At 38.0% G+C, this 26572-nt stretch overlaps 2 protein-coding genes across 2 annotated transcripts in view; both read left to right on the top strand.

The window, feature by feature from the left end:
* The window catches only part of LOC139795458 (uncharacterized), a 37566-nt gene extending 19257 nt beyond the window's left edge, over positions 1-18309 (top strand). Inside the window, exons 3-5 of the mRNA XM_071742452.1 lie at positions 6504-6589; positions 10822-10899; positions 13005-18309. Of these exons, the coding sequence (XP_071598553.1) occupies positions 6504-6557 (54 nt within the window). The 3' untranslated portion in view covers positions 6558-6589; positions 10822-10899; positions 13005-18309. The remainder of the gene's footprint in view (positions 1-6503; positions 6590-10821; positions 10900-13004) is intronic.
* GPR63 (G protein-coupled receptor 63) lies at positions 13149-14408 on the top strand. Its single transcript, XM_071741294.1, has one exon. It carries the CDS (start codon positions 13149-13151, stop codon positions 14406-14408), a length of 1260 nt encoding a protein of 419 aa, XP_071597395.1.
* Positions 18310-26572: the final 8263 nt, after the last annotated feature.

Raw genomic sequence — 26572 nt, forward strand, 5'->3', positions numbered from 1 at the left:
TCAGTCAGGCAGACAAGAGGGGTCAACTGTGGAGATGACATTGAATGCACACTAACCTTTCCCTCCATGTTTGCATTGTGACTGGATTTATTGTACTTATGTAAGTACTGCTGGTCTACAGGTGGATCAGAATCTGCCACTGGCTTATCATTAGGAGTAGACAGGAGCAGATTACAGCTACCACAGTATGTAGATCATGAGTTTTCCACTTTAATTGCCCCTTTGCTGACAGACTTTAGAGCTGAGCTAGCTTGATTGTTGTGGTGGATTTCTGCTTCCTGAAGGATGCCTTGCAGCTTTCCTGAAAGTCTTTTTCCCATCTGCCCATTGTATGGTAAAAGGAGTTTTGCTAGGATCTCAGCCAGACAGAGAGGGACCTGGGAGTCTGGATTGACAGGAAGCTGAACATGAGCCAACAGTGTGCCCAGGTAGCCAAGAAGGCCAATGGCATCCTGGCCTGTATCAGGAACAGTGTGGCCAGCAGGTCCAAGGAAGGGATTCTGCCCCTGTACTCAGCCCAGGTGATGCCACACCTCGACTACTGTGTCCAGTTCTGGGCCCCTCAGTTCAGGAAGGAGATTGAGGTCCTGGAGCAGGTCCAAAGGAGGGCAACCAGGCTGGTGAAGGGACTCGAGCACAGATCCTGTGAGGAGAGGCTGAGGGAGCTGGGGCTGTTCAGCCTGGAGAAGAGGAGGCTCAGGGGAGACCTCATCACTCTCTACAACTCCCTGAAAGGAGGGTGTAGCCGGGGGGGGTTGGTCTCTTTTCCCAAGCAGCCATCAGCAAGACAAGAGGGCACGGTCTCAAGTTGTGCCAGGGGAGGTTTAGGTTGGACATTAGAAAGAATTTCTTTACCATGAGGGTGATCAGACATTGGAATGGGCTGCCCAGGGAAGTGGTGGATTCTCCGTCCCTGGAGATATTTAAAAAGAGACTGGATGTGGCACTCAGTGCCATGGTCTGGTAACTGCAGCGGTAGTGGATCAAGGGTTGGACTTGATGATCTCTGAGGTCCCTTCCAACCCAGCCAATTCTATGATTCTATGATTCATGGTAGGATCCACAAGAAAGTTGCCAACAAAGAGCAGCACACTGTTGATCAGGTTAAGCATTGCTGAAAAATGCCTTTAGAAAAGGGATAGTAGAAGGGAGGCAGTAAGGCAGGTGAAAATGTTTTGGAGGATTAATTGTGGCTCTTGGACTGTTGGTGGAGTCTGGATGAGTATTTTGAGGGAAATACAGTAAATGTACCTTACTGTTGTCAGGTGTGCTGGAACTTGTGTTGTTTAAGTGAGTCTTTTTTTTTCTCTAAACAAAGTAACAATGGACAAATATAGTTTTGGCTTTTATTTGAGACATTTTGTAGAACTGTGTTAAATTCAAGAGGATGTTCAATGGAAAAAAACAATAATGATTTGATAGGCCAAAATTCCTATACAAGTTATTTTCAGATGGCTTCATTGAGTATAAAGAGGCTGCTAACAGGAGCTTGACTGATTCATCTGAAGCTGGAAAGTGGTTGTGATTGGAATAAAAAAATAATGAGAAGATTAGACAAAATATTAACTTCAAATGGATCTCAGAAAAAGACGTAAAAAGAGTATTTTTATTGTTGGTCATGGCTTCTTAATGCAGAATCCTTTAAAATGATCTACAAATCTTCCCCAGTAGTTAAAAATCTACATTTTCCCCTTGGAAATAAAAGAGTAACATGGTTTCTGATTTTGAAGACTTGTACTGAATAATGTTAATTTTTACATAAACAATATTTGAGGGTTTATAATGAGATTAATAGAGAGCACAGAGGCAAGTGTTTCATTTTCTTATCTCTTATGGTACATATAATTTTCTGGGTTTTGGTTTTTTTGAGCTTGGTTTTTATGTGGTGTTTGTGGGGTTTTTGAGGTGGTCATTTGCTGTTTTTTTTTTGTTTTGTTTGTTTTTTCTTTTGTGTTGTTTTTTTTTTAAGATTTTTTTTTAAATAGTGTGAAAAATCCTTGCTTTTATTAGTGAAGGAACTTTTCCATGAATCATAGAATATCAGGTTGTAAGGGACCTCAAAGATCGTCTAGTCCAGCTTTTCTAATAATATTCACAAATGTCTCAGCACCGTGTCACACTGAAACTTAAAACTTTCCAAAGTGGGGGAATCCACCACTTCCTCTGGGAGACCATTCCAATGTCTGACTGTCCTCATGGTGAAAAACTTTCCTCAAGTGAGAAAAACCAAGCTTTTCTTAAATCTGAGGTTTGTAAACTGGGAAGTGCTGTAACAACTCATGTGAGACATTTGATTAGGCCAGCTATTTGTTTAACAGTTCCTAGCACTGATATTTCAAAATTACTTCCATTAACTGCCAGGTTATTTGTAACAGGGAATTATAAGGTGCTTAAATGGAGTGTTCCTACAAAAGATTTGAACCTTTCTGTTGATAACCATAGTTGTTTGCCTTGCATTGTTATTACAAAACAAAACAAAAAGCACACAAAACCCCAACTAAATAATAAATAAAAACTAAAAATAAATAAATAAATTGTGATTTCTTTTATTATTAGATTAAAAAAGACCAGTGTGCTTTAAAAATCACCAGACTGACTCATTTAAATATTTTTGTCTTGTAAATTTAATCAGTTCTTTAGCTGCTCATGATGAATGTTTCAAGCCCTGCTTGCCACATCTGTGCAGAAATTGTTGGTGGTTAGGGTCTGAACATCTGCAATATGTCAGAGATGAGATTTGTCCAGAGTGGAACTCTCAATGTAACTGTCTCTTTTTTTAAACTCCAGTATGAACAGATTTCTAACTAGGGTTGTATCATGAAAGTGTTATTCCAGTTGGCTGGCATGAGACAATTCTGAAGCTATGAAAATAATTGGATGACATGAATAACATTTAAGAAGTCTTTATTTAGTCACTGTTACTATCTTATGCTACATGTTACAATGGTGACTTATAGAATAAATCACTATTGTAACATGTAGCTGGTTTTAATAGAAAAATTAGACTAGCAACCAAGTAAATCTGAGGGAGAAAAAAAAGGAATACAGAAATTCATACATAAAAATTTTGTTTCATTGAGCATTTTATGTTTGTTTTTAGCTGAATAGAGATGTTAACAAGTACTGAAGATATATACATATACATGCACTTGCATGTATGCCTAAGAAGAAAAGTGTGTAAAGTAAATGCAGGAATGTGCATATAAACTAAGTCTGTGTTTAGTTCTCAGCTGAATCTTACCATTGCAGCCTTTAAGTACTTTCAGAGCAGGATGCTGCAAGCAGCAGCATTTCTGTTGCTGAAATACAGTCACCTCATTTAACTTGCTTCCATCATCTCTTTGTGAACCAAGCTTCAAGAAGAAAGATCTATAACATCTGTGTTACAGCAGCAAGATTCTTGGGCAGAATTCGGCTGTAGCATGAGCAGAATCCCCATGGGAAAAGCAGAATTAGGACTGATTCCTTTGCTCTGGGAACTAAAACAAATCCTAGGAACCCACTGGGGGCAGCACAGTGTGAAAACAGTACAAATTCAGTCACTCTAATCACTTTTCCATTAACATCCCTACATCTTTTGATAAACAGTTGATTATTATTTTTTTTTGTCAATTTTCTTTAAAAACAGATACATTTATTTTTGAGCAAGAGCTTATTACTAGCTATTAATCTAAAATGCTGTCAATGATGGTGTTACCATTTTTGTACAACGAATTTTGTAAGCCCTTGCATATTGGTAGAAATTACTGTGCTAATAAGTGTTGCCAAAGCTACTGATGAATAAAAAAATTCATCTTTTCCCTGTTTTTAGAAGACAGTGCAACACTACGTTGGGTGTACTGGGGCACTACAAAGAAGGTAAGGGATACAATACAAGGAGCCTTAGCATCTTTATCTTAAGGTATATGGAGGTGAAACATCTTCACAGAACTCAATCTTCCATTCAGAGAATATACAGGAGAAGTTGCTGTAGTTAAGAAGCCAAAATAGCCTTAGGGAAACTCTGTTAAAGCTTTCTGACTTGAAACAGACTTTTTCACTTGCTTATTCTTGTCTGAAACTCTACATTTTTTGGTGAAGAAAGGAAGTTTTTAGTATTTCAGTTTATTTTTGCCTGGGGTTTGATTTAGTATCCCAAGAAAATGTTAAAACTTGCTAAAAAATGTCTATGGACTAGGTGTGACTAGATGGTAGAGAGCTGTTGGTAAAGTATTTAACAAGAGTCATGACTAATTTGAAGAGCAATGATATATTAAAAACACTTCATAGTATTTTTGAGACCTTAGCCTGTAGCTGAGTCTCTAGCATAACCTTAATTCTTGTAGGAAACATTTTTAAGCTTAATGGGGTTTAAGATCTATGTGATTTTAGTTCTGCCATTTCAGTTCTTTGGGAATGACACTTAATGGTTTGGGGAATCAAAATAGACCTAGGAAGATCTAAATTCCTCATCAGTCTTTATAAGTCTTGCACCATTTTTGTTTATAGCAGAACATTGTCTTGAATGTAAATACCTTTTATCATATAAAAGCCAAATCTAATTCTTATGCCTTGGTCTGTCTGCCCCAATGTCTCACAGCTTCAGGCCAGAAATGTGAAGCTTTTAAATTTCCTTCTTGGGGTCTCTTTTAGTCCAGTGTAATTCTTCTGCTTCAGGATTGGGGAGCTCAGGAGTTCAGGAATTGAGTTAGTGAATGAGGAGGAGGTCAGGACTTCCCTTTCACTGTCTCTGACAGCTCTAAATGCTGATATCATCGAGGCTGTAATTCCCCAAGTAGAGCTTTTTGCAGGTACATGAATCCTTGCACTCAAATTACATTGCAGGATGATGAAGGGTTATGGAGATTCCCCCCTCTTTTCTTACAAAAAGGCTTGACTAATCAATTTATAATGGCTGGAAAAAAGGATTCTAGTTTTGAAGTGGTGTTAAGCCCTGACTGCCAACACAAAACTATCCAAACCAGTTTCAGTCAGCTAAGAGCAAGCTCTTCAAGGCACTCAAATTCAGTAAATTTTTCCAAATTTACTTTGAAAAAGTGCTTTTATTTTTTCCCTTACTGGAGGCTTGAAGTGGAAGAACTAGTTTATGGTGATATCTTGGATGCTTTTCTAAATCAATTTTAAAGGTACATTTCATGAGAGTTGGAAATACTTTCTATGAACACATAACTAGAGAGAAGAAATGGTTCCTAAGTCAGAGAATGTACTTGTCTGGTGGGAAGATCTGACAGGTTGTTGCTGTATTTAATCCCTCCAAGTGGGGAGTCTTCTGCCTGCTGGCAAACCTGTTCTCTTTCACACTTCTGAAAGCCTAAGAGGGAAGATGACTTGGATTTGTAATACCTCACTAAAGAGGAAACAGTCTATAATGATATAATGGATACATTTTGTCTCTTATGTATGCAACTAAATTTGTGACTGACTTTTCCCTTCCCACCTTATTCAATGGAATAAATGTAAAGATCAAATTTTTATGCTAATGGAAAATACTTTGTATAATAGATTGTAACGAAGATCTTTCAGACACTAACTTCAGTTGTGGCTAAGTAATGGGTTTGTTCTGCAGAAGGCAGAATTCTCAAAAGTTGCCAGGATGGCAAACTGGGCCTTATGCTTTGCATGTTTGAAGTCTGTTGGTTGCAAATAAAGGAACTCAGCCCTCAAGTGGTGTGATGGACCAGAGGATTGAGTGGCCTTAAAGTACAGCTTGTTGTTAGTGTTTTCCTTCTGGGAGGTTGTTGTAAATTCATGGGCTGGTTTGTCCTCTAACAGCCATGTACAACATTATTATTCTTGAAGGATCCTGACATCTTTTGGTCCAGTCTAGAAGTGACTTAGAGATGTTCCAAAAGCTCCTCTGGAAGAAATTAAAAGCTGTGTAACCTTTTTAAAACCAGCATGTGCAAGTGTCTGTTGTGTTCCACTTCTTTGTTCTCTTGATTTTTTTATATAAACAACATGTATATATTAATTGGGTCCCTAGGATCTTTTAGTGTGACAAACAGCTTTCAAGGCTCACTGAAATTTTCTGTCTTCCTTTCGAGTATATGGAAATCTATTGAAAATAGATATTGTCTGTTAACAGCAGGTATGTCATGATGGGATATGCGGATTTTTAAGTATGTTAGGTTCAGTTTAAATAATTTTAACTACTTGACACATGATGGCATTGTGTGTGTGTGTGCTTGTCTACAACTCAAATACATCTGAAGGAGATCTAAACCAACATGTTACTACAACAAATGTTAGTCTTAAATGCTGAGATTCTTATGGTCCACTGGTGAGATAGGTGGGGATCTATTTGGCTTGATGAAACTTGGTATAGACCTTACACCCTTCTGCAAGAAAGGGGACATGCCATCTGCCTTTTGTCAGGAAACACGATGTATTCTATCTCTACTAAGAAAAATAAAGTTTTATTATGGGGAAAAACTTGCTATTTGGATCTTGTCCTGCTCTGTGTGTAAATATGTCACCAATTTTTTCTTTTTTTTTTTTGTCAGGTTGTTTGGAAAGGGAATACTTTGCTGAACAGAACAGAACAAGATAATTTATGATTCCTGCTCTTCATGGGACCCTGTCTGGGTTGGTATGCTTTTTTGTTTGTTTTTAATTTTGTAAAACTGACATATAGTGGTTGCATGAATAACCCAAAGGTTCAACTTAAATTTAGAAAGCCAAACATCAAGCATCTTCCAGTTTTGTAGTTGTAAGTTAATAACTAGGCAGAGACTGTGAATTAAAGGAGGATGTTTTCAATAGTATTTTCAATGTTTCCTGTTCTTGTAGGTACTACACCATTCAGTTAGCTCTTCAACTTATGGTTATTATGACCATTGAACTAGTAGGAATGTTAAAAGGGAGAATATTGTGACAGTACAAGAATTAAACCTAGAACTGCATAAGTCCTTTCACATGATCCACAAATCGAGACCATAATTTTTCCCAAGAGCCAAGAAAATAAAATTATTCTTTACATTGCATATTTGTGGTTGAGAATAGTAATAATGATTCTCATGGCTGACATTTCTTGACAGTTAATGGCTCTTTGAAATAAGGACAGAAAGAAATATCCCCATTAGGGCAATTAGTTGTACTTAATGACCCAAAGCAGAGGTGGCTGTTTCCCACAATACTTTCCTATGAAAATTGCCACACTACTGTTTAAGGAAAAAATTCCTAAATTAAACTAATGCCTCTTGTGAATGGTTTTATGGGTCATCTACTCATGCAGTGTAGTTGATTAGTTTCAATTTAGGGTATGTAAGTAGGTATTAAAACTGAAAACCACTAGTTCCTTTTAGGAGGAACAATTAAGTGAGTAAGAACATTGTTCCTGCTGATTTGTGCTCTGACTCAGTATTTACACTGGTTTTAGCAGTAAGGGTTCCATTGCAATAAGTTCCAGCCTCTTCTTAATGGCATAGGGAACAATGCTCAATTCTTATTAAGAGGGCAGTATATGCCCCAGGCTTGCTTGTACAATAATGGGGTGTCAGAGAGCACCTTTGTTTTTCTATCAAAACATTATTTTTTTTTAAACATAACAAATTCATGGCCTTCATGTTTGTTATTGGCTTTATCTTTTTTCCCCATAAAAATTGTTTTATATTTTAGTTTGCTATGTTGCAAAAATTGTTTTTGTCAAAGTTTACCTTAAAAATAAAACTGTTGGTAGTAGCTAAAAAGCATCCAGAAGCTTCCCATTTGTGACCATTGAAACATACCAAAGAAATAGGATCACTGTACCAGGCATTGCTACTTCAGATTTTGGAAGAGGAAAGATTTCTTTGTGTTGGACCAAATCTTGGTGCTTGGCAGTACTGCTAATAAGCTTGCTTTTAGCTGGTAAAGTTTAACATCTGGGCAGCTGTTCTGATCAGCATGAATCATAACTGTTATTATAGTACTGTTATGCTCCTTTTTTTGTCTGGATGTTGGAATTACTAGTTTTGACTATTGGAGGCTTTGCATGCAAGATATAATCTTTTATTTCCAGTTGAGCATGTTATCCAAATTTTGAACAGAAACCTTTTAGCTTCAAAGGCTGTTAAAAACAGACACCATGGTTGTAGACATAATTATATTTGATGAATGAAATTTGCGTGGTATTTAGCTTTAAGTGTGTACTTCATTGAAATAATTGTATCTATTATATTCCATAAAAAGAAAGTTGCATATGAGTGAGAACCTTGCTTGAGAAAAAATGTGTATAACCAGTAATTTTCAGCACTGAAATGGAAAAAGTGATTGTGCGAAGCATTTTTGCATCTAAAAAGAATCAGTGAGAGTACATGTTCTGAAAGTGAGAATGCTGTTACAAAAAGGTAAACAAAGGCCTTTCACATTAGTACTTTGACCATCAATAAGTCACATAACTACAGAAACTACCAAAGTATGGTTGTCTTTTACAAGCTATCTGATTACCATTCAGTAATGACTCTCTTTGAAATTACAGGATCTATCTTTCTCAAAGAGCAAGTGAGGAGTGGGATAAAATTTCTGAGAAGTTATCTTACTGATCCTTTTCAACTTAAATTTCTATCCTTACATAACTTTTGGGAAGTAGGAAGGAAGGATAGGAAGAGGGATGGAGGTGCTTTTTTAATAATCATATGGATGTTTAGGGTAGAATCCCTTTAAGAAAAAAAATGAGAAAAGGAAAAAGAAAAAGAGGAAAAATTTATATGAGACTCTTATGGGGACTCACCTGAATTTATTGGCTGAAATGCCAATTACTTTTATGAAGGATGATAGCCAAGGAAGTGCATTACTAACTTGCCTGCAGGTTTATATAACTCCAAAATACATTTGAGGATGCAGATTCAGTCTGCAGTGCCCAGAGAGGTGTCATATCTCAGAGTGATCAAACAGAGCATGCAAAAGAGTGCTGCCTGGTAACTGGCATTCAGGAAGTGGCAAGAACAGGAGAAATGGTCCAGATTTTTTTTCTCCCTGGGTTCCAAAGCATGCAGTTGTCTTAATTAGGTTAAGACAGCTGATCACTCCTCACTCTTTTGTCCTTCTTGAAAAGAAGATATGGTTTATGACTTATGCAGCAGCCCAGTGGCTAACACTCACTTCCCACTTCAAGCAGCAGCTTGCATGAGGACGTTCTCCTCCTCTGAACACTCTACAGAAAGCATACAAGCTTCACACTGAGGGGAGAAGGCACAAAATAAGAGGTAGCTCTTTACTTAGAAAGCTGGGATGGTGAGAGATTATTAGTCTCATACATATTAATCTCATACATGAGATTATTAGTCATTTTTTGGGGGTTTGTTAGGAAATGTCTATAGACACCTGCAAGTCCTTTGCTATATTCTGAATGCTACTGGCTTGAGAAATGTAGCATAGCACATGTATAGTCCTTTCAACTAAATTAAGGGTGGAGAATACTTTTGTTCTTACTCCCCTTATTTGTTTCCTTCTGTTTAGAAGAACAATTTGTGATAAAGCCATATATTCTGAAACAATTTTCTGAATTCTTGGAACATATGCAGGTTTTTTTGTTTGGTTGGTTTTTTTGTTTGGTTGGTTTTTTGTTTTTGTCTTTAGAGCTTTTATGATGTGTTATCATCTAAGGCTCTGTTGAACTTCATAATTAAGAGCATGAAGTTGTATGGCATAAATATGTTTGGAGAGCTGTAAACTTTAACTATGTGAGCAAATCCTATTGTATATATGTGAAGTTAGTCAAGTCACTGCATGTATGTGCTCGAAATGACTGTATTCAAATCAGATGGCTGTGTACCCTTTGCAGTCAGCAGAGGCAGATAGGCACTTCATGAGGGTGATTCACCTCTTCCTGGCATGGATATATGTATAAAGATCATGTCAAATATGTCCTAAATTGCCATTTAAATCCACAGAAGCTCTGTGGCATCCACAACATCCTGTGGGATGTATTTTCACAATTGTGAAGCCATCTGGGCTACTGTCTCTAGGCTTGAGCCTCCAGAAAGGGGTCCCTTCAAGGGTCAATGAAAGGGGTCAATGCTGTGATTCTGTAATTCCTTTGGCTTTTCCTGTTCTTGCTTTATGAAACACAGCAATCATTCATGTTTCCTGTGCCACTAGTAATTCTGTAGACATCTGATGTCTTTTTGTAGTCACTTTTGAATGGAGATCAGGTGGAGCAGAATTGAACATGGTATTAAAGATAAGAGGTGCTATGGATGTGTGTTGTAGCAGATAGCATATATAAGATACAGTCTTTGTAGATAGCTCCTGCTTTTCTTCCATTTCTTTGCTAGCATGCTTGGCTGATGTTTTCATAGAGGAAACTATCAAAACTTAAAGATCTGTTTCTTCTGGATGGTAATTGTAGGTATAACATTTGTTACTGTGCATATAATTTTTTTTTTTCTGTACATGCATAATTTACTTCTAGCAAAACTGAATTTTATGATAGTCTATTATCTTGTCACTAACTGTCATGTTATGTCTCTGTACCTTTTTATGGTTGACCTTTGTTTTTAGTAAATTGCTGATTTTAGTAAATTGCTGAAAAACTGATAATGTTTGCCAACATCAAATGTGGTTTCACATTTTCCTCTTCAACCCTATTGAAGAGCTTGAACCCCAGTATGGATATTCTTTATAGGATCATTCTGGTGACATGCCTTCACTGCAATAGTAACAGTTTCTCTTAGAGCCTTGGTGGAGGTACCTTGTCAAAACCAATCAGAAATACAAGTTACCTTTGCTGGCTTACTGCTTACAGAGCTCTAAATGATACTGCCCCGTGTATCTAATTTTCTGTACTCTATGATTTTAAATCAAATCCCAAATTATTTTTTAATTCATTCTCTTTTGCAGTCCCTGCAGAATGCAACAGCTTCATTCTTTCTTCAGTGTTCTTGGCTTATGGGGTTATAAACCTCACTGGAACTTTGGGTAAGATTTTCATGTTCTTGTTAAAATACTTGCTTATTTATCCTGGAGATCTGTGTTAACCTTTCTGCCATTGGTTAAAGATTTTTTAGTCTAAAAAATACATTGACTAGTAAAGGCAAGTTTTATAACCAAAGAAAGAAGATATTTTATACCTTTGCCTGTAATTAACATTGAGGATTTCTTTAGGAGATTTACTGTAAAATAAAAATCAAACCAAGGTAATGGAGAGAAAAGGAAAATCTAGAAAAAGGTAACAGAAACTGGCATTTTTGCGACATGTCAGCATACATAGTTTAGTATATTTTGCTGAGTTTAACAACCTTTGAAATATAATAGGATAAAATAGAAAGTTATGATGTTCCATTCCACTAAAGGAGGAAGCTATCTAGAAAGTGGAATTCATATGATGTAGTGAAATCAGGATACTTATAATATTATCCCTTTATGATACCATTGAAAATTAAAATAGTCAGAGATTAATAATTTCTCATAAAATAGTGCTGCAAGTGGTCTAGCCATGGAAGTCATCTCTCTGTATTGAGTTTGCAGATAGCAAAGCTATTCCCTCCCTCTGGAATGAGAGGAGCAGATCATAGTGCTATTGCTCCTGGATGAGTCCTTGGCAGCAACCTGAGCAGGCTAGAAATCCAAACAGGGGACATAGGTTCAGATTTTGCTGTCTTACAGTTAATTTGTTTGTTGGTGAAGTATTATCCAGAAAAGATTAAACTTTTGATCCTCCATGAAGGATGTAGATTGTGTGTAAATTTGTAAAACAATTCCTTCCTCTCTTCGCTTTTGCCTTATGTTGCTACCAAAGAGAACCAGCATAAGTACTGTGGGCAGGATTTGTGCTATCAAACATAAGCTTCTCGAGTTAGTAGCTTAAGCTTGCTACCATGTGCAGAGATGAAGGAGATAGATTGTCCTCTGAAGATGCCTCTATCCCTCTCTGACTAAAAACATGAAAACAGCCTGAAGTGACTATTACACTCATCCAGAATGATTGTAGTGAATCCTGCTTTTTGTTGCTAGCTGTGATGATCTGTTTTCTAAAAGGGCACAGAATCCTTCTGGTTTACAGCTTCATCAGATGCCAGCATACTCTGGCAATGTCTAAGTAGAGGGGAGGAGTTTTGTGGAGATCTAGCACTGAAAAGGGGAGATGACTCTCAGCCCCTCTGTGTTTTATTTGTCTTTTATAGCAGCATACATAATAATATAATACATGTAATAGTACAAGATGGAACATGTGAACTGTAAAAGGAAATGCTGCATTTTATCAGCATAATGATGAGGGAGGGGGTTCAGCAGAGTGTCTAAGGATTAGATTGACATGGAAAAAGAGCATGTGCAGAGTTAAATTGTGTGAAATACCAAGGTGAATTAGCAAAGACAGGTCTAGAGCAGTGAAAGAAAGCCTGCTGCAGGTGGAAGGGTTGTAGTGACTGAAGAGGAGTTAGTGTCCTGCACCTTGCTATGAAACAGTCACTAAATAGAACAAATTGAAAAATACTTTACTCCTGTGGACAAGTTATTTAATAATTAATGAATGGGCTAGGATGTTTTACGTGTTTTTGAGGCATCTACTGCTGATAACTGATGTGGACCCAAGAATTCTGTATTATGTAGGATAGCTCAGCTAGGTAAGGCTTTTTGGTGCTTAGCAAACAGGAATATAGGTGACTCAGATGCTATTTGAGCTGTTTAGAAATGTAATGAAAGTTTCCATCTGCAGGCAGTTTAAAAAAAAAATAATGACATTAGTTTTAAAATTATGAGATTTAAATAAAGATACTGATTTGATATATTCACTCTTAATCAGAAAGGGTTTTTTTCAAAATCAAAAGTTTTCCAGTCCTAGTTATTGCAGAATAAAGCTTTGTGTGTTGAGTATCAGCAAGGCCACAGCAACACGAAAGATAAGAAAAGGACTAAGTATTACCATACTCCTGTAACTGGCACTTCAGTAAATTTCGTCCACCTGAGCAGTAGATATGTATTAAGAATTCTTTTGTCATTAAGGACAGTGGAGCAATTGTTGGGTTCCCACTGGTTTCAGAGAGTCTTACTTTGTTTCTTTAAATTCCTTTCTTCTTTTTCAGATGGAAATACTGACATGAATTTAAGAACTTTGATGCTTTGAGACGTTGAATTTTGATTTGTTAAATGACGAGGAATAAGATACTTCCTGAACAAGATGAAATGCCTTTTAGACCACTGGTTGTGCTTTTGTTTCTCCTGACGCAATGGTTTTCTCAGCAATGTTGACGCTGGCCCACTCTGGGACCTCAAATGCTACTTTTATTGTTTATGAAAATGCTTATACGAATTTTACCACTCCCCAGTTCTTGCTTCGTAGTGGCACAACGCAGCCACTGAGATATAGTTCAGGTGCTGTGCTCACCACTGAGAGAAATACTTTTCTGATAAACGCTACCACTATCCTGCCGTCGCAAGAAGTTTTCAAGAGCTTGAGTTTGCCACTCCAGATCATTCTTTCTGCTGCTATGATATTTATCCTCTTGGTTTCATTCCTTGGAAACTTTGTTGTCTGCCTCATGGTCTACCAGAAGGCAGCCATGCGATCAGCAATTAACATCCTCTTAGCAAGCCTGGCTTTTGCAGACATGCTGCTGGCAGTGCTGAACATGCCCTTTGCTCTGATAACAATCATTACCACTCAGTGGATTTTTGGGGATATATTTTGCAGAGTCTCTGCCATGTTCTTTTGGCTTTTTGTCATAGAAGGGGTAGCCATTCTTCTTATAATTAGTATTGACCGATTTCTTATCATAGTTCAGAGGCAAGATAAGCTGAATCCTTACCGTGCAAAGATTCTCATCGTGATTTCCTGGGCAGCATCCTTTGTTGTTGCTTTTCCATTATCAGTAGGGAATCCTAATCTGCAGATACCCTCGAGAGCACCTCAGTGTGTTTTCGGCTACTCTACAAGCCCAGGTTACCGAGCCTATGTTATAGTTATCTTGCTGTTTTCTTTTTTTATTCCATTCCTGGTAATGCTGTATTCTTTTATGGGCATACTCAACACCGTCCGCCACAATGCAGTTCGTATCCACAGCCACCCTGATAGCATATGCCTCAGCCAGGCCAGTAAACTTGGTCTCATGAGCTTACAGAGACCTTTTCAGATGAACATTGATATGAGCTTTAAAACTCGTGCCTTCACAACCATCTTGATTTTGTTCCTTGTCTTCATAGTCTGTTGGGCACCCTTCACCACTTACAGCCTTATTGCCACATTCAACAGCCACTTCTACTACAAGCACAACTTTTTCGAGATAAGCACCTGGCTCCTTTGGCTCTGCTACCTCAAGTCTGCACTGAACCCACTGATTTACTACTGGAGGATTAAGAAGTTTCACGATGCATGCTTGGACTTGATGCCCAAATACTTCAAGTTTTTGCCACAGCTACCTGGCCACACAAGGCGGCGCATTCGACCCAGTGCCATCTATGTGTGTGGAGAGCATCGGTCAGTCGTGTGAAGCTGAGGATATTTGGCAATGATTGTTGATTTCTGAGATTATTTGTTTCTAGACTTCAGGTTGAATTTTGTTTTGTTTAATATGGCTTCTTCAGTGTGGCCGTATCTTATAACTTGATTCAAATTTCCAGTACTTTGTGCAATTTTGGGAGGAAAGATAGAGGGAAAGTGATTGGTTATAGTTGGATTTACTACCAGAATAGCAAATGTTACCTCTAGGATTCCATGGAAATCCATTCTTTTAAATGAAAACTACATTTGTAACATTTTGTCAGGTTTATGCTTACTAGGCCTGCAATTGCACCCAATTGTAGGGACTTCTTATGCTGCTAAGATACAGTATATTTAGGTGGTGTAATTCTTCTGAAAAATGTTGCTGCTGTCTGCCAATATATTAGAGCCAAAAAGTCTCATTAGATGACTTCTATTTAATTTTAAAAATATTTCAGAAGTTTTCATGGTGACACTAGAAAACTTGTTTTTTTAATAATTCCATTAATATTTGTGAGCACTTTACAAAATTCTACTATAGAATTTGCTTATTGGAATATTTTGTTCTGTATTGAAGGGTTGTTATTATTATTTGTGATATTGGTGAATTTCAATGAAAGACCCATGTAAGCTGTATGAGGAAATTTATGTTGGTATAGTTACAGTCATAGATTTACTGTTTTTCTAATAACTGATCACAATAACATTAGCTGCTCAGTTACCAGGGAGAAGTTACCAGAAAGGAGAAAATAAAAGGAAAAGAAAGTGATGAAAATACCATGTTCTGTGGTTTAGGCTAACACAGGATTTAGTAAAACAAGAGTTCATGGGAAAATTGTCACAGGGTTAAAGGGTGGCTGGAGTTGTTTACTTCAAGTAGCTACAAGCTATCCAAACCTAATGAATGGTGTGCCTGAAAACCCATCTGAAATTTTGACCTTGGGCCTACAATTTACAGTGCGTTGATGTAGTGCTGTTTCTGCTTGGAGCTCCTGTAAGGCTGGGTGTGCTCTGCACTGTTGGAATCATGCTGTCAGGCATTTCTTGGGATAGGGTTAGGAACTGTAGGGTAAACCAGCAAACAAATAGCACATGAACTGTAGCTGAGGTTAGGATTTATTCTACATGGTAATGACTAGGGAAAAAAAAGTTCTTAACTTGCTTGTTTTCCAGTTTTAGACTGAGTCCATAAACTCATGATGAGTAAAAATTGGCCAGCACAGTTTACTAGGGATGTAAGCTAAGTTCTCCTTTTCCCTCTGATACTACTTAATAACAATTTTTTTTCATTGCCCCTTTTCCCTCTGCGGTGCCTGCTTCCCCAAGGCTTTTCTCTGCTTTTCTTATCTATTAGGAATCAGGTGTTGTCCCTGAAATGCCAAACCTGAGTAATATCCTGTTGCCTTGGTACCTGCCTGGAAAGCGGAAAGACAAAAGTTTTCCTTGATGATAGCAATCCAGACTCGGCTATTTTATTTTTTTTTAAATCAGGTAGATACATAGTTAGCGTGAGAAGTAAAATTAAGACTTTGGCTTTCAAGTGACATCACAAGTTGCTCTGAAATTGGGGAAGAAGGCCTGCAGAAGCTGTGAGTCTGTGCAGTGGGGTTTTTGGGACTGTGTGACTGAAGTACAGGAGGATTCATATACTACAAACTTACCAACTAGGGCTAGGGTTTGGGCTTCTCTTGCTTCCACCTCTCTTTCAGTGCTTCAAAGCATGAGGACCTCTTCATTGTTCTTGTATCTGAGGAGAAAATAATAGTAATTTTATGTATTTCCATCTGTCCACACAGAACATATGTGTATGAAGGAAATGCCCTGTATTCTGTGGATGTCAAAGGACTGCTTGCTTCCTGAGGCCAACTGAACACAATAGATTTTATTTGGATATTTAGTGAAGAACTTAATTAACAGTTATCTCTGTTCTTCTCATCAGTATCTGTCAGTAAAAGTTTTGGCAATGTTTACATTTTTGGAGAATAAATGGAACAAAAAAAGTTGCTAGCTGAGGTTACAGGTAAAAGTACCCAGGCGGTAGCAATCTTATTGATATCCATGATGGTGGATGGAATGGTGTGGTCAAAATGAGAGGCAGTAAAGGAGTTCTGCTGTAAAACAGAGTGTTTTAGCATGTCTTTGCAGTAAAGCTCTTATTTCTCAATAACATTTACATTGATTGCGGATGTTTATGACCTGGTTATTATGGATTTTCTGTGTCAGAGCTGTCATGCCTGTTATCTCTGAAAGCAGCAAAATTGTGCTAACAGCTGCTGTAATAGAGTGCAGTGTAATAAAGCATACACTGTCTAAGATGGCAGGAACAGTTATTTTTCCTGTCTTCCAGAGCTATAACGGAAGAGGTTTGAACGATTGTCATAAAACATGTAATTCAAGAAGGAAAGAAGATGAGTAATACAGGAAAGTTAGTGAAAATACTTTCTTGAAGGGGGAAGGGAAAACTTTTTTTTTCTCTAAGTACTGGCTATGAAGTAGAAATTGCAAACATCAAAGTAAGTTAATTTGTCTGGATAATTTGCTGTTTGTTTACACTGACTGCAACAGGTTTTTTTGCTCAGAGCTGTGTCTGCTGATACTTATGGAAAAGAAACACAAATTGTGTGGCCCAAATTCAGAGGTGTCTTGCATGGTACGTAGCATTCACACTTAACAGGTTTTAGAGGTGCTCAGAGCATACAGTGAACAAAAGGGTGTTCAAAAGGAAGAAACAAGGTTATGTAGAAGTATACCCAGGGTAATTCTATGTTTACAGAACTATTTGGTCTCTTCTGTCTAATATCCTGTCCTTCAAGCAGTGCCTTGATATTACTGCAGAAGTCCTAGAACCAAGTCGGAGAACACTAAACTGCTCAGTCTTACTGTCTGTGATCCTGCCAAGATCAGCATAACCTTGCTAGCATTTGTAATATTAAAACACATAGGTGTTGGCAGGATTTGGGCTTCTGAGGCATTTTAGTGGACTTGACCAAGACCAGGGATTTTAAAAACTGAAATCGATCCTTCTTGATTCTACTGGGGAATTACAATTTTCTTCCTCTCCAGCAGTGACGTTCATTACAAAACTGTATTCTTTCATGTTACATTTTCAGAAATCTTTGGTATGGAGGTTTGAAATGAATGTATTTTGAATTATGTTGCAGTTCATTCTGTTAAAGCATGCTGCTTCCACAAGTCTCATTTGTATAAATCTATTGCTAAAATGGTTTTGTATTCAGAGTTGTGTATTTTTGACATTTCTTGTTACTCATGTAAAAATATTTATGTATATAGAGAAGAAAATTGTTTTACCTCTTATTACTTTATGTTACTATTTTTTCACTTGTATGCCTAATGCTCTTATGTTTTCTTTTCTGGGGGGGGCATATGCATAAACGACTGCAAGTTTCAGTGAGAGATTCTCACTGAGAGTGCTGGAGATTCTAAATTCTCAAATCATTCAACCAACAGTGCCCCCTTGAAAGAGAGTTGGATTGATTTTCTTGTGAAAAAATAATAAATTCAGAGCACAAGTTTGTTGTGGTTAGAATAGTGAGGAATTCCTTAAAAATCCAGTTTTCCAGGAGCCACTACTTTGCCATTAAGAACTGGTTTAATCTCTTTTTGAGGAGTCATCATTTTCTGATGTTGGAGGAACCTTGAATTACTGTTTTGAAACATGCTGTTAAGTAGAATGGCATTGTCTTTTCTGTACATATTGCACCTGTGAAAAAAACAATTGAGAAACAAACAAAAAGAAAAATAAACCACAAAAATTATTTAAATATGTACTAAAAGCCTATAGAACTGATCAGTCTTTGTGTGTTCACAAATCTCTTGGATTTCATGCCCAGCTTCATAGTTTCTAACACTATTTTTGTCTGTATATTAAATAACAAAGGCTGTTTGCCTGATTTTGATGGTTTTATTTAAGCCAAAAATGTTTCTCGTATAAAGACTTTACAGAATGCTCTTTTCTGAGATGTTGGGGTAGAGATGTGTCAATATTTTCTAAACCAGATGAAATAATATCCAGCAGAAGAGAGAGAGCCTAGAAAGAAAACTTCCCTAACCTGAACTGGGTATACTATCTTGTGGCCCAGACTGAGTAATTACAATCATCTTATTGTGTGATAAATAAACCAGGCAGTGGTACTGCATGGCATGATTCATCTCAATACAAGACAGTGACCTTTATGATTCAAGTGCTGCATATTTGTATGTGATGGATTATTCCTCATGTTAGGATGAAAAATGTGCAGCATCTTGGCTGTTTAAGGGAAATTTTTCAGCTTGCTAATGATTTAGCATGTCCCTGAAGAATGCCTGAGAGGGGATGGGTATTTCCAGTTGCTTAGGAATGGCCTTGCTTAGCTGCCCACACAGCTAGTTTTGAGACTCCTTCCTTGTACATCTGCAATGATAACTTTTCTCCTTTCTCCTCTTCTGGGTAGGAGACACAGGTGCTGGTGGCAAGAGGAGGTGGCAGTGAAGAGAGCGCCTTCTTCAGGAACATGCCTTGGCTCTTTAGTGTTTAGAGAAATAACTCCAGTGGAATTTCTGCTAAACCATTAGCTCACTGGTTCACAGTGAGCACCTTCTGCCACTCCCTCCCATGTTGGGCACAATTTGAACCATCTGTGATGTCAGTCATGAAGGCAATCTCTGTCCCTGCTTGGATAAGGAGGGGAAGAGCTGTAAGTCAGTAACTGCACTGTGTGGTAGAAGAAAATCTGAGTTGTAATGGGCAATGCTTCTCAAGTACCCCTTTTTAAAACTGGTAGTTTTAAAACTGAAGGAGTGTATATTTTATTCACAGAATATTGGGTTGTGTTCTACATTATTGCATGGTGGTGAATGCAGCTTGATATTAAATGTGTCTTAATGAGTAGGAAAGTAGAACACATGCCTAGATAACCAGCACTGCTGCTTTGTGGGTGCATAACATAGCATTAGTGAGACCAGTTCCTACTGTATAAATCATACAATAGAATCATAGAGTATTTTTTTTTTTCTAAAAGACCTTTAAGATCACCCAGTCCAGCCCTTAAACTACCACTAAGCCCTGTTCCTGAGCACTACTTCTACATGTCTTTTAAATACCCCCAGGGATGGTGACTCTATGAACTTTCTTGGGCAGCCTGTTTCAGTGCATGGAAGCCCTTTTACTGGAGAAAATTTTTCTAATATCCAATTTAAAGCTTTCCTGGTGCAACTCAAGGCCATTTCCTCTTGTCCTGTCATTCGTTACTTGGGAAAAGAGACCGCCCCCTACCTTGCTACAACCTCCGTTCATGTTTCTTGTAGAGGGTGATAAAGTCTGCCCTCAGCCTCCTTTTCAAAAAAGGAGGCTGCCTCTCATCAGACTTGTTCTCTAGACACTTCTTTGGACAGGCTCCTGAATCTCACTGTCTGTAGTGAGGGGCCCAAAACCGAACACAGTACTTGAGTTGTGGCCTTACCAGTGCTGAGTACAGGGGGATGATCACTTCCTTAGCCCTGTTGGCCACACTATTTCTGATGCAAACCAGGATGCCAATGGCCTTCTTGGTCACTTGGGCACACTGCTGCCTTATATTCAGCTGGCTGTTGATCAACACCCCCAGGTCCCTTTCCTCTGGGCAGCTTTCCATCCTCTCTTCCTCAAGCCTGTAGTGTTGCATGGGCTTGTTGTGACACAAGTGGAGGAGAAGTGAGGCACTTGGCTTTCTTGAACATCATGCAATCCAGCCTCTCCAGATACTTCTGTAGATCCTTTCTACCCTCAGGCAACACTCACTCCCAACTTTGTGTCCTCTGCAAACTTACTGAGGGTGCACTTGATCCTCTTGTCCAGAGCATTGATAAAGTTATTAAAGAGAACTGGGTCAAACACTGAGCCCTGGGGAACACCACTTGTGACTGGCCACCAACTGAATTTAACACCATTCACCAAATAGATTACTGCAATTGAAGCCTCTTTGCTTGACCTGAAATAAAATATCCTGTTCACCAACCAGAGAAGGAATTCTACTAACATTTCCCTGCCTGTTGAAAGAGAAGGTCTAGTAAAATAAATGACAGGAATTCCTTCACAAGTCAGTTCATTTGATCTCCAAAGGGGATATAATCACTGCTGGGATAAATTTAACAGTGTCTCCTTTTGATTTACTAGACCTAGGCTTTGTGAAAAAGATAGAGGGCAGATTTTGGTGGCTGATGGTATTGCCTAAATGCCTGGGATGCAATAGGGAGCCACTGAAATTTACAGGAAAATATTAGTGCTATAGTATAATTTAATCCCTGCCATTCTTTGGGGTGTGAGTACTGTCTGTTTTTTGAAAAAATCATTCCTTTCAAAGCTAGAGAGATGATGCAGTGGCATCTTTTTCATCATCTCTTCCTTTTTTATTGACGCTTTAACTGAGAGAATGGTAGTTTTCAATTTGGTTCCCTGGTCTTGGATTTCATTCCATTCTTCACTGGAGGAGATTTGAACTTGCCCTGCAATGCATATTGCTGTGTGCTCTAGCGGAGATGGGAGATACCCTGAGTACCTCCTATGGAGTCTCACACTCTTTGGGCTGGTGAGAAAACAGTGTACTCAGAAGAAGGCGGGAGGCTGTCCTCCAGCCACCATTTGATGCAATGTACTGTAGAGTTTCTCAGTGAGGCTGTTGGGAGAGCAGCAGTGGAAGCCAGGTTCTCCCCATCACATGCATTGATTAGCCAGGCCCAGATGTCTTTCTCTTCTAGGGAATTTTTAAATTACTTTTTGAAATGAAATAGCTTTTACGGGAGTGAGTGAGAGTGCCCTTTCTGTTCTTACCTCAGATTACATAATAATCCAGTGATTATAAGGCATTCAGGAGAGTGCTTAAAATCCTCTGGGATCCTGAGAGCAATTGAAATCCCATCTCGTTCCTAAAAATTTTTCCTACTGAATTATTAGGTTAAGGGAGTGATCTGCCAAGACATTTGGCTTAGTTTATGGGTTTTTGCAGCTTTAACTAGTGGTTGAACTCTAAAAATGAACAGATGAATTTTTTCATGTAATGTAGATAAGGTACAACCTATTGTAAATTCTAGTTTGAGATGGGCATCTAGTTTGAGATGAGTTCAGTGCTGTCAGTGCTGCAGTAGGAGCAGATGTATATGATGGGATACATCTGTGATATTGTAGCTATAGCATAGATAGCTCCACTTTTTACTTGAGGTTCCTTTGCACTCAGTTGAGATAAGTGGGTGTTTTGGGGTATGGAAGTTTATTTTCCAAAAGGAGTGAGAGAGCCTGGAAAAGCCAGTCTTTCTCCACTAATTAAAAAAGAAAGCTGGAGTGTTGAGAATTAAATGTTCTCAGTTGGTTAGATTAATCTTGCTTCAAATCATTTAATGAACTTTAGTGTTGAAAACTTGGGCATCTGTGAACCTTTGGCTCAAATGCAGATGAACAGGGCTTTAAGGCTCTACATTTTGACTTTCTAAAGTGTCTGCATTTACCTGTAATCTTTTTGTGTAATTTCCAGTGATGATTGCACCTTTTAGAACCTGATTCACTTTCTGCAGTGCTCCTTTGTAGAAAAGAGGCATGAGATACCTGCATTTTTAATAATGGTTTGGATTTTCTCCTTCAAAAGTAAATTTGCCTCAGCTTCTTCTGATTTTTTTCTGAATGAATTAGACTACTTTCCTTCTGTGTGAGAGGAGGGATTTAGAGTTGTTTGACTAGAATGCATTATCTTTGTATGTTTAATTACTTGATCTTTGATTTCTCATGTTCAGGCCTAGACAAATATTTATAAAGTCACTCCTAAAATTACCCAGCTTTCTAGCATTATTTTTTAAGTTTTGGTAATTATTCCATTTCTGTTATTTTAAATTTAGAAATCCAGAAGGCATCATTCCATGGACATAGATGCTTTCCTATCTATTTTGTTAGACTAGATAGAGGGAGCAACATGAGATTTGTAAGACTAAATGGAAAGCAAGAAAGAAGCCTAGGGATTCACTTGAGGGAGGCTGACTTTGCAGCCTATTAATTTGGGCAAGTCAGAAACCTCAAGGGATGGTTCTGTCTGCCTGGATGATGTCAGTTTTTGTTCAGGCATCACCTGATGAGAAGTGCATCCCATAAAAGGAAGCTGAAGCTGAGGCTTCAAGTATCTGAGGTCTTCAGGCACCAGAGTCTGACTTATACCTGTGCAATTCTCTTATGGTCCCACAAAGCTTTCACTGTGCTATTGCTCCCAGGGAAGTGGTGGGAGAGGCAGGCAGACCTGACTTTGTCTCTTCATCAACATGCACCAACTCTCAGGCAGAGATTTGAGTCCTTTTCCATTCGGCTGTGTTTTAAGGAAATGGGTTCTTTCTCATTAGCTTCAAGTGAAATGGCAATATAGGATTTCAGGTGGGTACAGTGGGGGATGGAAACCAGGACTCCAGCTGGAAGGTGTCAGTCCTGCCAAATATTTCTACTGGGCAGCTCCATGCAGCTGCTTTTCCTGTCACTTGGAAGACCTGAAAGCAGCCTGCAAAGGTGGCTGACTTTTCTCTGCTCATGGTGCAGAGGATGTAGGTTTCCATCTCTCATGCTCTGGATGGGAATTCACAGCGCTCCTGGTGCTTCTCTGGTCCTTAACCCCTCTTGCCATGCAACAGGAGGTTTGTTTTTTTTTAACTAAACCAGGTCTCCAAGCAAAAAGAAAAATTAACCCAGCATTTTATATTTGAGATTTTATTTTTTCGATGCTTTTGTTAGGACAGGAATTAATTTGCATGATGTGTATTGCACAGGAGGCCAGATAATATTACCAGAGTAATTATTTCCAGCTTTATTTTGTGTAAGAGATTGTTTCCACTTACACAGAACTTCATTTCACTACTGTCATTGCCAAGGTAAGTCTGGGTATTGGTAGGGTGAATCTTGAACATAACTTGAGGGGAACAAAGAAATGGCCCTTTCAAGTGAATCACCAACCTTTGAAATTCATCTTCGGTCAACATTGGTGGTACTTGATTCTGGAAGCCTGGCCTTTCTAATCAACTTTCTCAGAGGAATTCATTATCTGAAAACCTGTGACTAATGGAAGATGTTTTGTTCTTTTGAAGTTCAATCTAATTTCCATGAAGGTTACTATTACTAAGCAACAGATTCTGTGGAGTGTCTCCTGAGGGGCTGTAACTACAGTATATGCAAAAGTAAAACAAAACACAGTGGAAAACATTCTGAAACAATTTTCCTAGACAGAAAGGCCACAAATACTACCATATACAGGGCTTGTGTTGGGAGTCTCCTTCCTTGAAAGCTGTTGTTTTACCAATGGAAAAGCTCCCTCAGGGGGGTAAAAATCAGCATACACCATATCACCATCTACTGTAAACACGAAGCAAGATACAACCTCTCCTCAAATGTAGAGATAAACCACAGGAAAAAGAATCCCAAATATGATAAAAATATCGTTCAGTAGAGTGAGCTACAAGAGTGCTTTCTTAAGCCTCTGCAGCCGCCACATCTGTCAGCAATAGCTGGGTTTTGACTAATGAGTAGCTTAGTGCTGTATAGTGAGTATCTTCATACTGCCAATACTGCCTCATTTCTTTTAATAATCAGTTTCCCCATGTTACCATGTCAATAACATATCTTTTGCAATGCTTTTATTTCAAGGATTTGAGTAATTTAATTAAAATTACTGGTTTTTAACATTTTTATACTAGCTCTACTTTAAAATTTTACACTAGGTTGACTTAGCAAAGTTTTTTTTTATCCAGGCTGCAGTGCATTTTTTTGCATTACACAAAGATTGTAAAAGAACAAAGATAATGGTGGAGTAATTCATACTATTCTCAATAATAGCTTGGCATAGAAAATTTCAGATTACGTTTCTGCAATAGGTTTGAGCAAAGGTCCACAATGCAGTGCGAAAAGTGAAGATGCCAGAAGCATCCAGTGGAAAATCTGAATTGTGAAATTCTGGTCCTGTGCATGAAAATCATTTTTGTTTGAGGAGCACTACAATTTTTGAGATGTAGAACTCACAAATATAAGTTATATAAGGTCATATATCCTAATACAAAAATATATGCATTTAGAAAGGATGGCTTACAAACAATTAGAAAAGGTACTCAACTTGCTTATGTCTTTAAATTATTCATTCCAAGTCGTTCAATATCACCTCAGTCAATTTTTGTGTGCTAATGGTGTTACATGAAAGTCAGTTTGAAAATGTTTTAGATATTTAAAATCTATTGGATTTCCATTCCATACCTTCACTTCCAAGGCTGGACCAGCTTCATTACAGGAGGCCAATATTTGCTTTCATTCTGGCAATTATAAATGTGAAAGAAATCCATTAATTTCAATATGGTTGCTCACAAGAAACTTCATAGTATAATCCTGCAGTGTTTGACTCTCTCAGATCATTACAGAACAGATCTCTGAAATAGATTAAATTAAAATGCTATTTAAAATTCATATTAAAATTACATGATTTGTATCTGTTGCTCCAAGTATTCTCATTTTAAAATCTGGGGTAGAAGCAAATCTGTGCATTCTGTTGAAAAGTAGCTATGTGTTAGTTTTTTGGGGGGTTTTACAGACACCAACATTAAAAGTATGAAACTCATCTTTGTCAAAAATTAATATTTTTTTATTAGTGTACCTTTGGGAAGGATTTCTCATGTATGCATGTATACTTACCTAGCATCATTATTACCTGTCATCATCATAAACATCTGTTTAGGCTTACAGGCATCCCCACAAAATTCCATTTAACAAATTATATAAATTGGAGTTAGTCTTTAGAGATAGACACAGCCACCACAGCGGAAAAGGGAATGCTCTGCTGCAGCCCATTTCTTATTGCATTTTGAATGTGTAAAAATAATGGCAGTGGGATGACTGTAGCCCTTTGTGCCAGCCTTCTACCCTGCTGAAGTGGAAAATGACAAAGCTGCCATTTGTGGTGCTGGAAAATCTATATCTTGTCCCAGACACAATGGTAATATTTTCAAATGTCCTGGTTTGCAAGACTTGAGTTATTTTGAGGTGGAGGTGAAGCAGTCTTGGTCATTATATCACGTTAATCATTAGTGCAAAATATCGTGATACAGGCACTGCTCTTAGAGACCCTAGAGCCAGTCTTCTGATTGAGGGCTGACCTAAACAGGGAAAGTAAACCAAGAATGCTTACAATTTAAATTTGGGTAAATATTTCAGACAGGGAAGTGTAATCTTTTGCAATTCCAGAAGCTCTCGTAGAACACTAATCTGTTGTAGTTGTAATGTATTGATGACCTATATGCCATTTTTCTTATACAGTATTCATTAAAATTCCATGGCAATCAAGTCTCGAGAAGTCAAACTTTGATTTTTTTTTTTTTTTCCAATTAACTTATAGAAGCCGGTGATATTTTAATTTAACTTATTTCCAGTCAGGGATATTTAATTGTAGTCTTCCATATGTGCTGTGCCTCAAACAGTATGATACCCCGCTGAGCTCATGCTGCAATAGAAAATTTCAGTTTACTTGACTCAAAACAAGCGTGTGCGTGTGTGTAGTAAAATCTGGTTTTGTATTGCTTTTCTGACCCCTTCATTTAGTATTAGCAATGCAATCAATCACTGCAAATACAGAGGAAGTGAAATTAGAGCTTAGGCAGTAATGTGCTTAGACCTCTGAAAACAGCAACTAGTTTCAAAATAGGCCTTTCAGAATACATGGTTGCCCAGAGTTTCATGCCATTCCCTCATATTCTCCTGTGGCTGAGGAATTAGTTTAAAAGCATTTGCTAAAAATTGGGATTATTTTCTTTCAAAGGAATACTGGAAACAACAAATGTGCAAAGTTTTTACCTAGCTGATCTTTCCTTGCCACCAGGACTGGCATAGCACAAGGACTGTGGCAGTCTCTGGATGTTCTTTCACTCCTCTCCCACTAGAAGGGTTGCATGGATGTGTGGTCTGAAACCTCTTCCAGCTGAAGAAACAAATGGGGACATGTGCCACTATGAAATATCCTCGTGTGCAAGTAGTACTGAGGATGCTTTATTTTGATAATAACAACATATTACTTCCATTTTCTGTATATTATAACCTGAGATGTTTTATAAAAAAAGTACCAGGAGGGATTAGGAGCTGGCAAATGTCCACCACCATGCAATCTGCAGAGGGGGCAACCAATTTTACTATGCTGAGACATC

This window comes from Heliangelus exortis, chromosome 3 (assembly GCF_036169615.1).
Source record: "Heliangelus exortis chromosome 3, bHelExo1.hap1, whole genome shotgun sequence".
Taxonomy (NCBI): Eukaryota; Metazoa; Chordata; class Aves; order Apodiformes; family Trochilidae; genus Heliangelus; species Heliangelus exortis.

Coding starts and splice junctions, on each gene's coding strand:
- GPR63 (XM_071741294.1), top strand. CDS start 13,149: ATGGTTTTCTCAGCAATGTTGACGCTGGCCCACTCTGGGACCTCAAAT.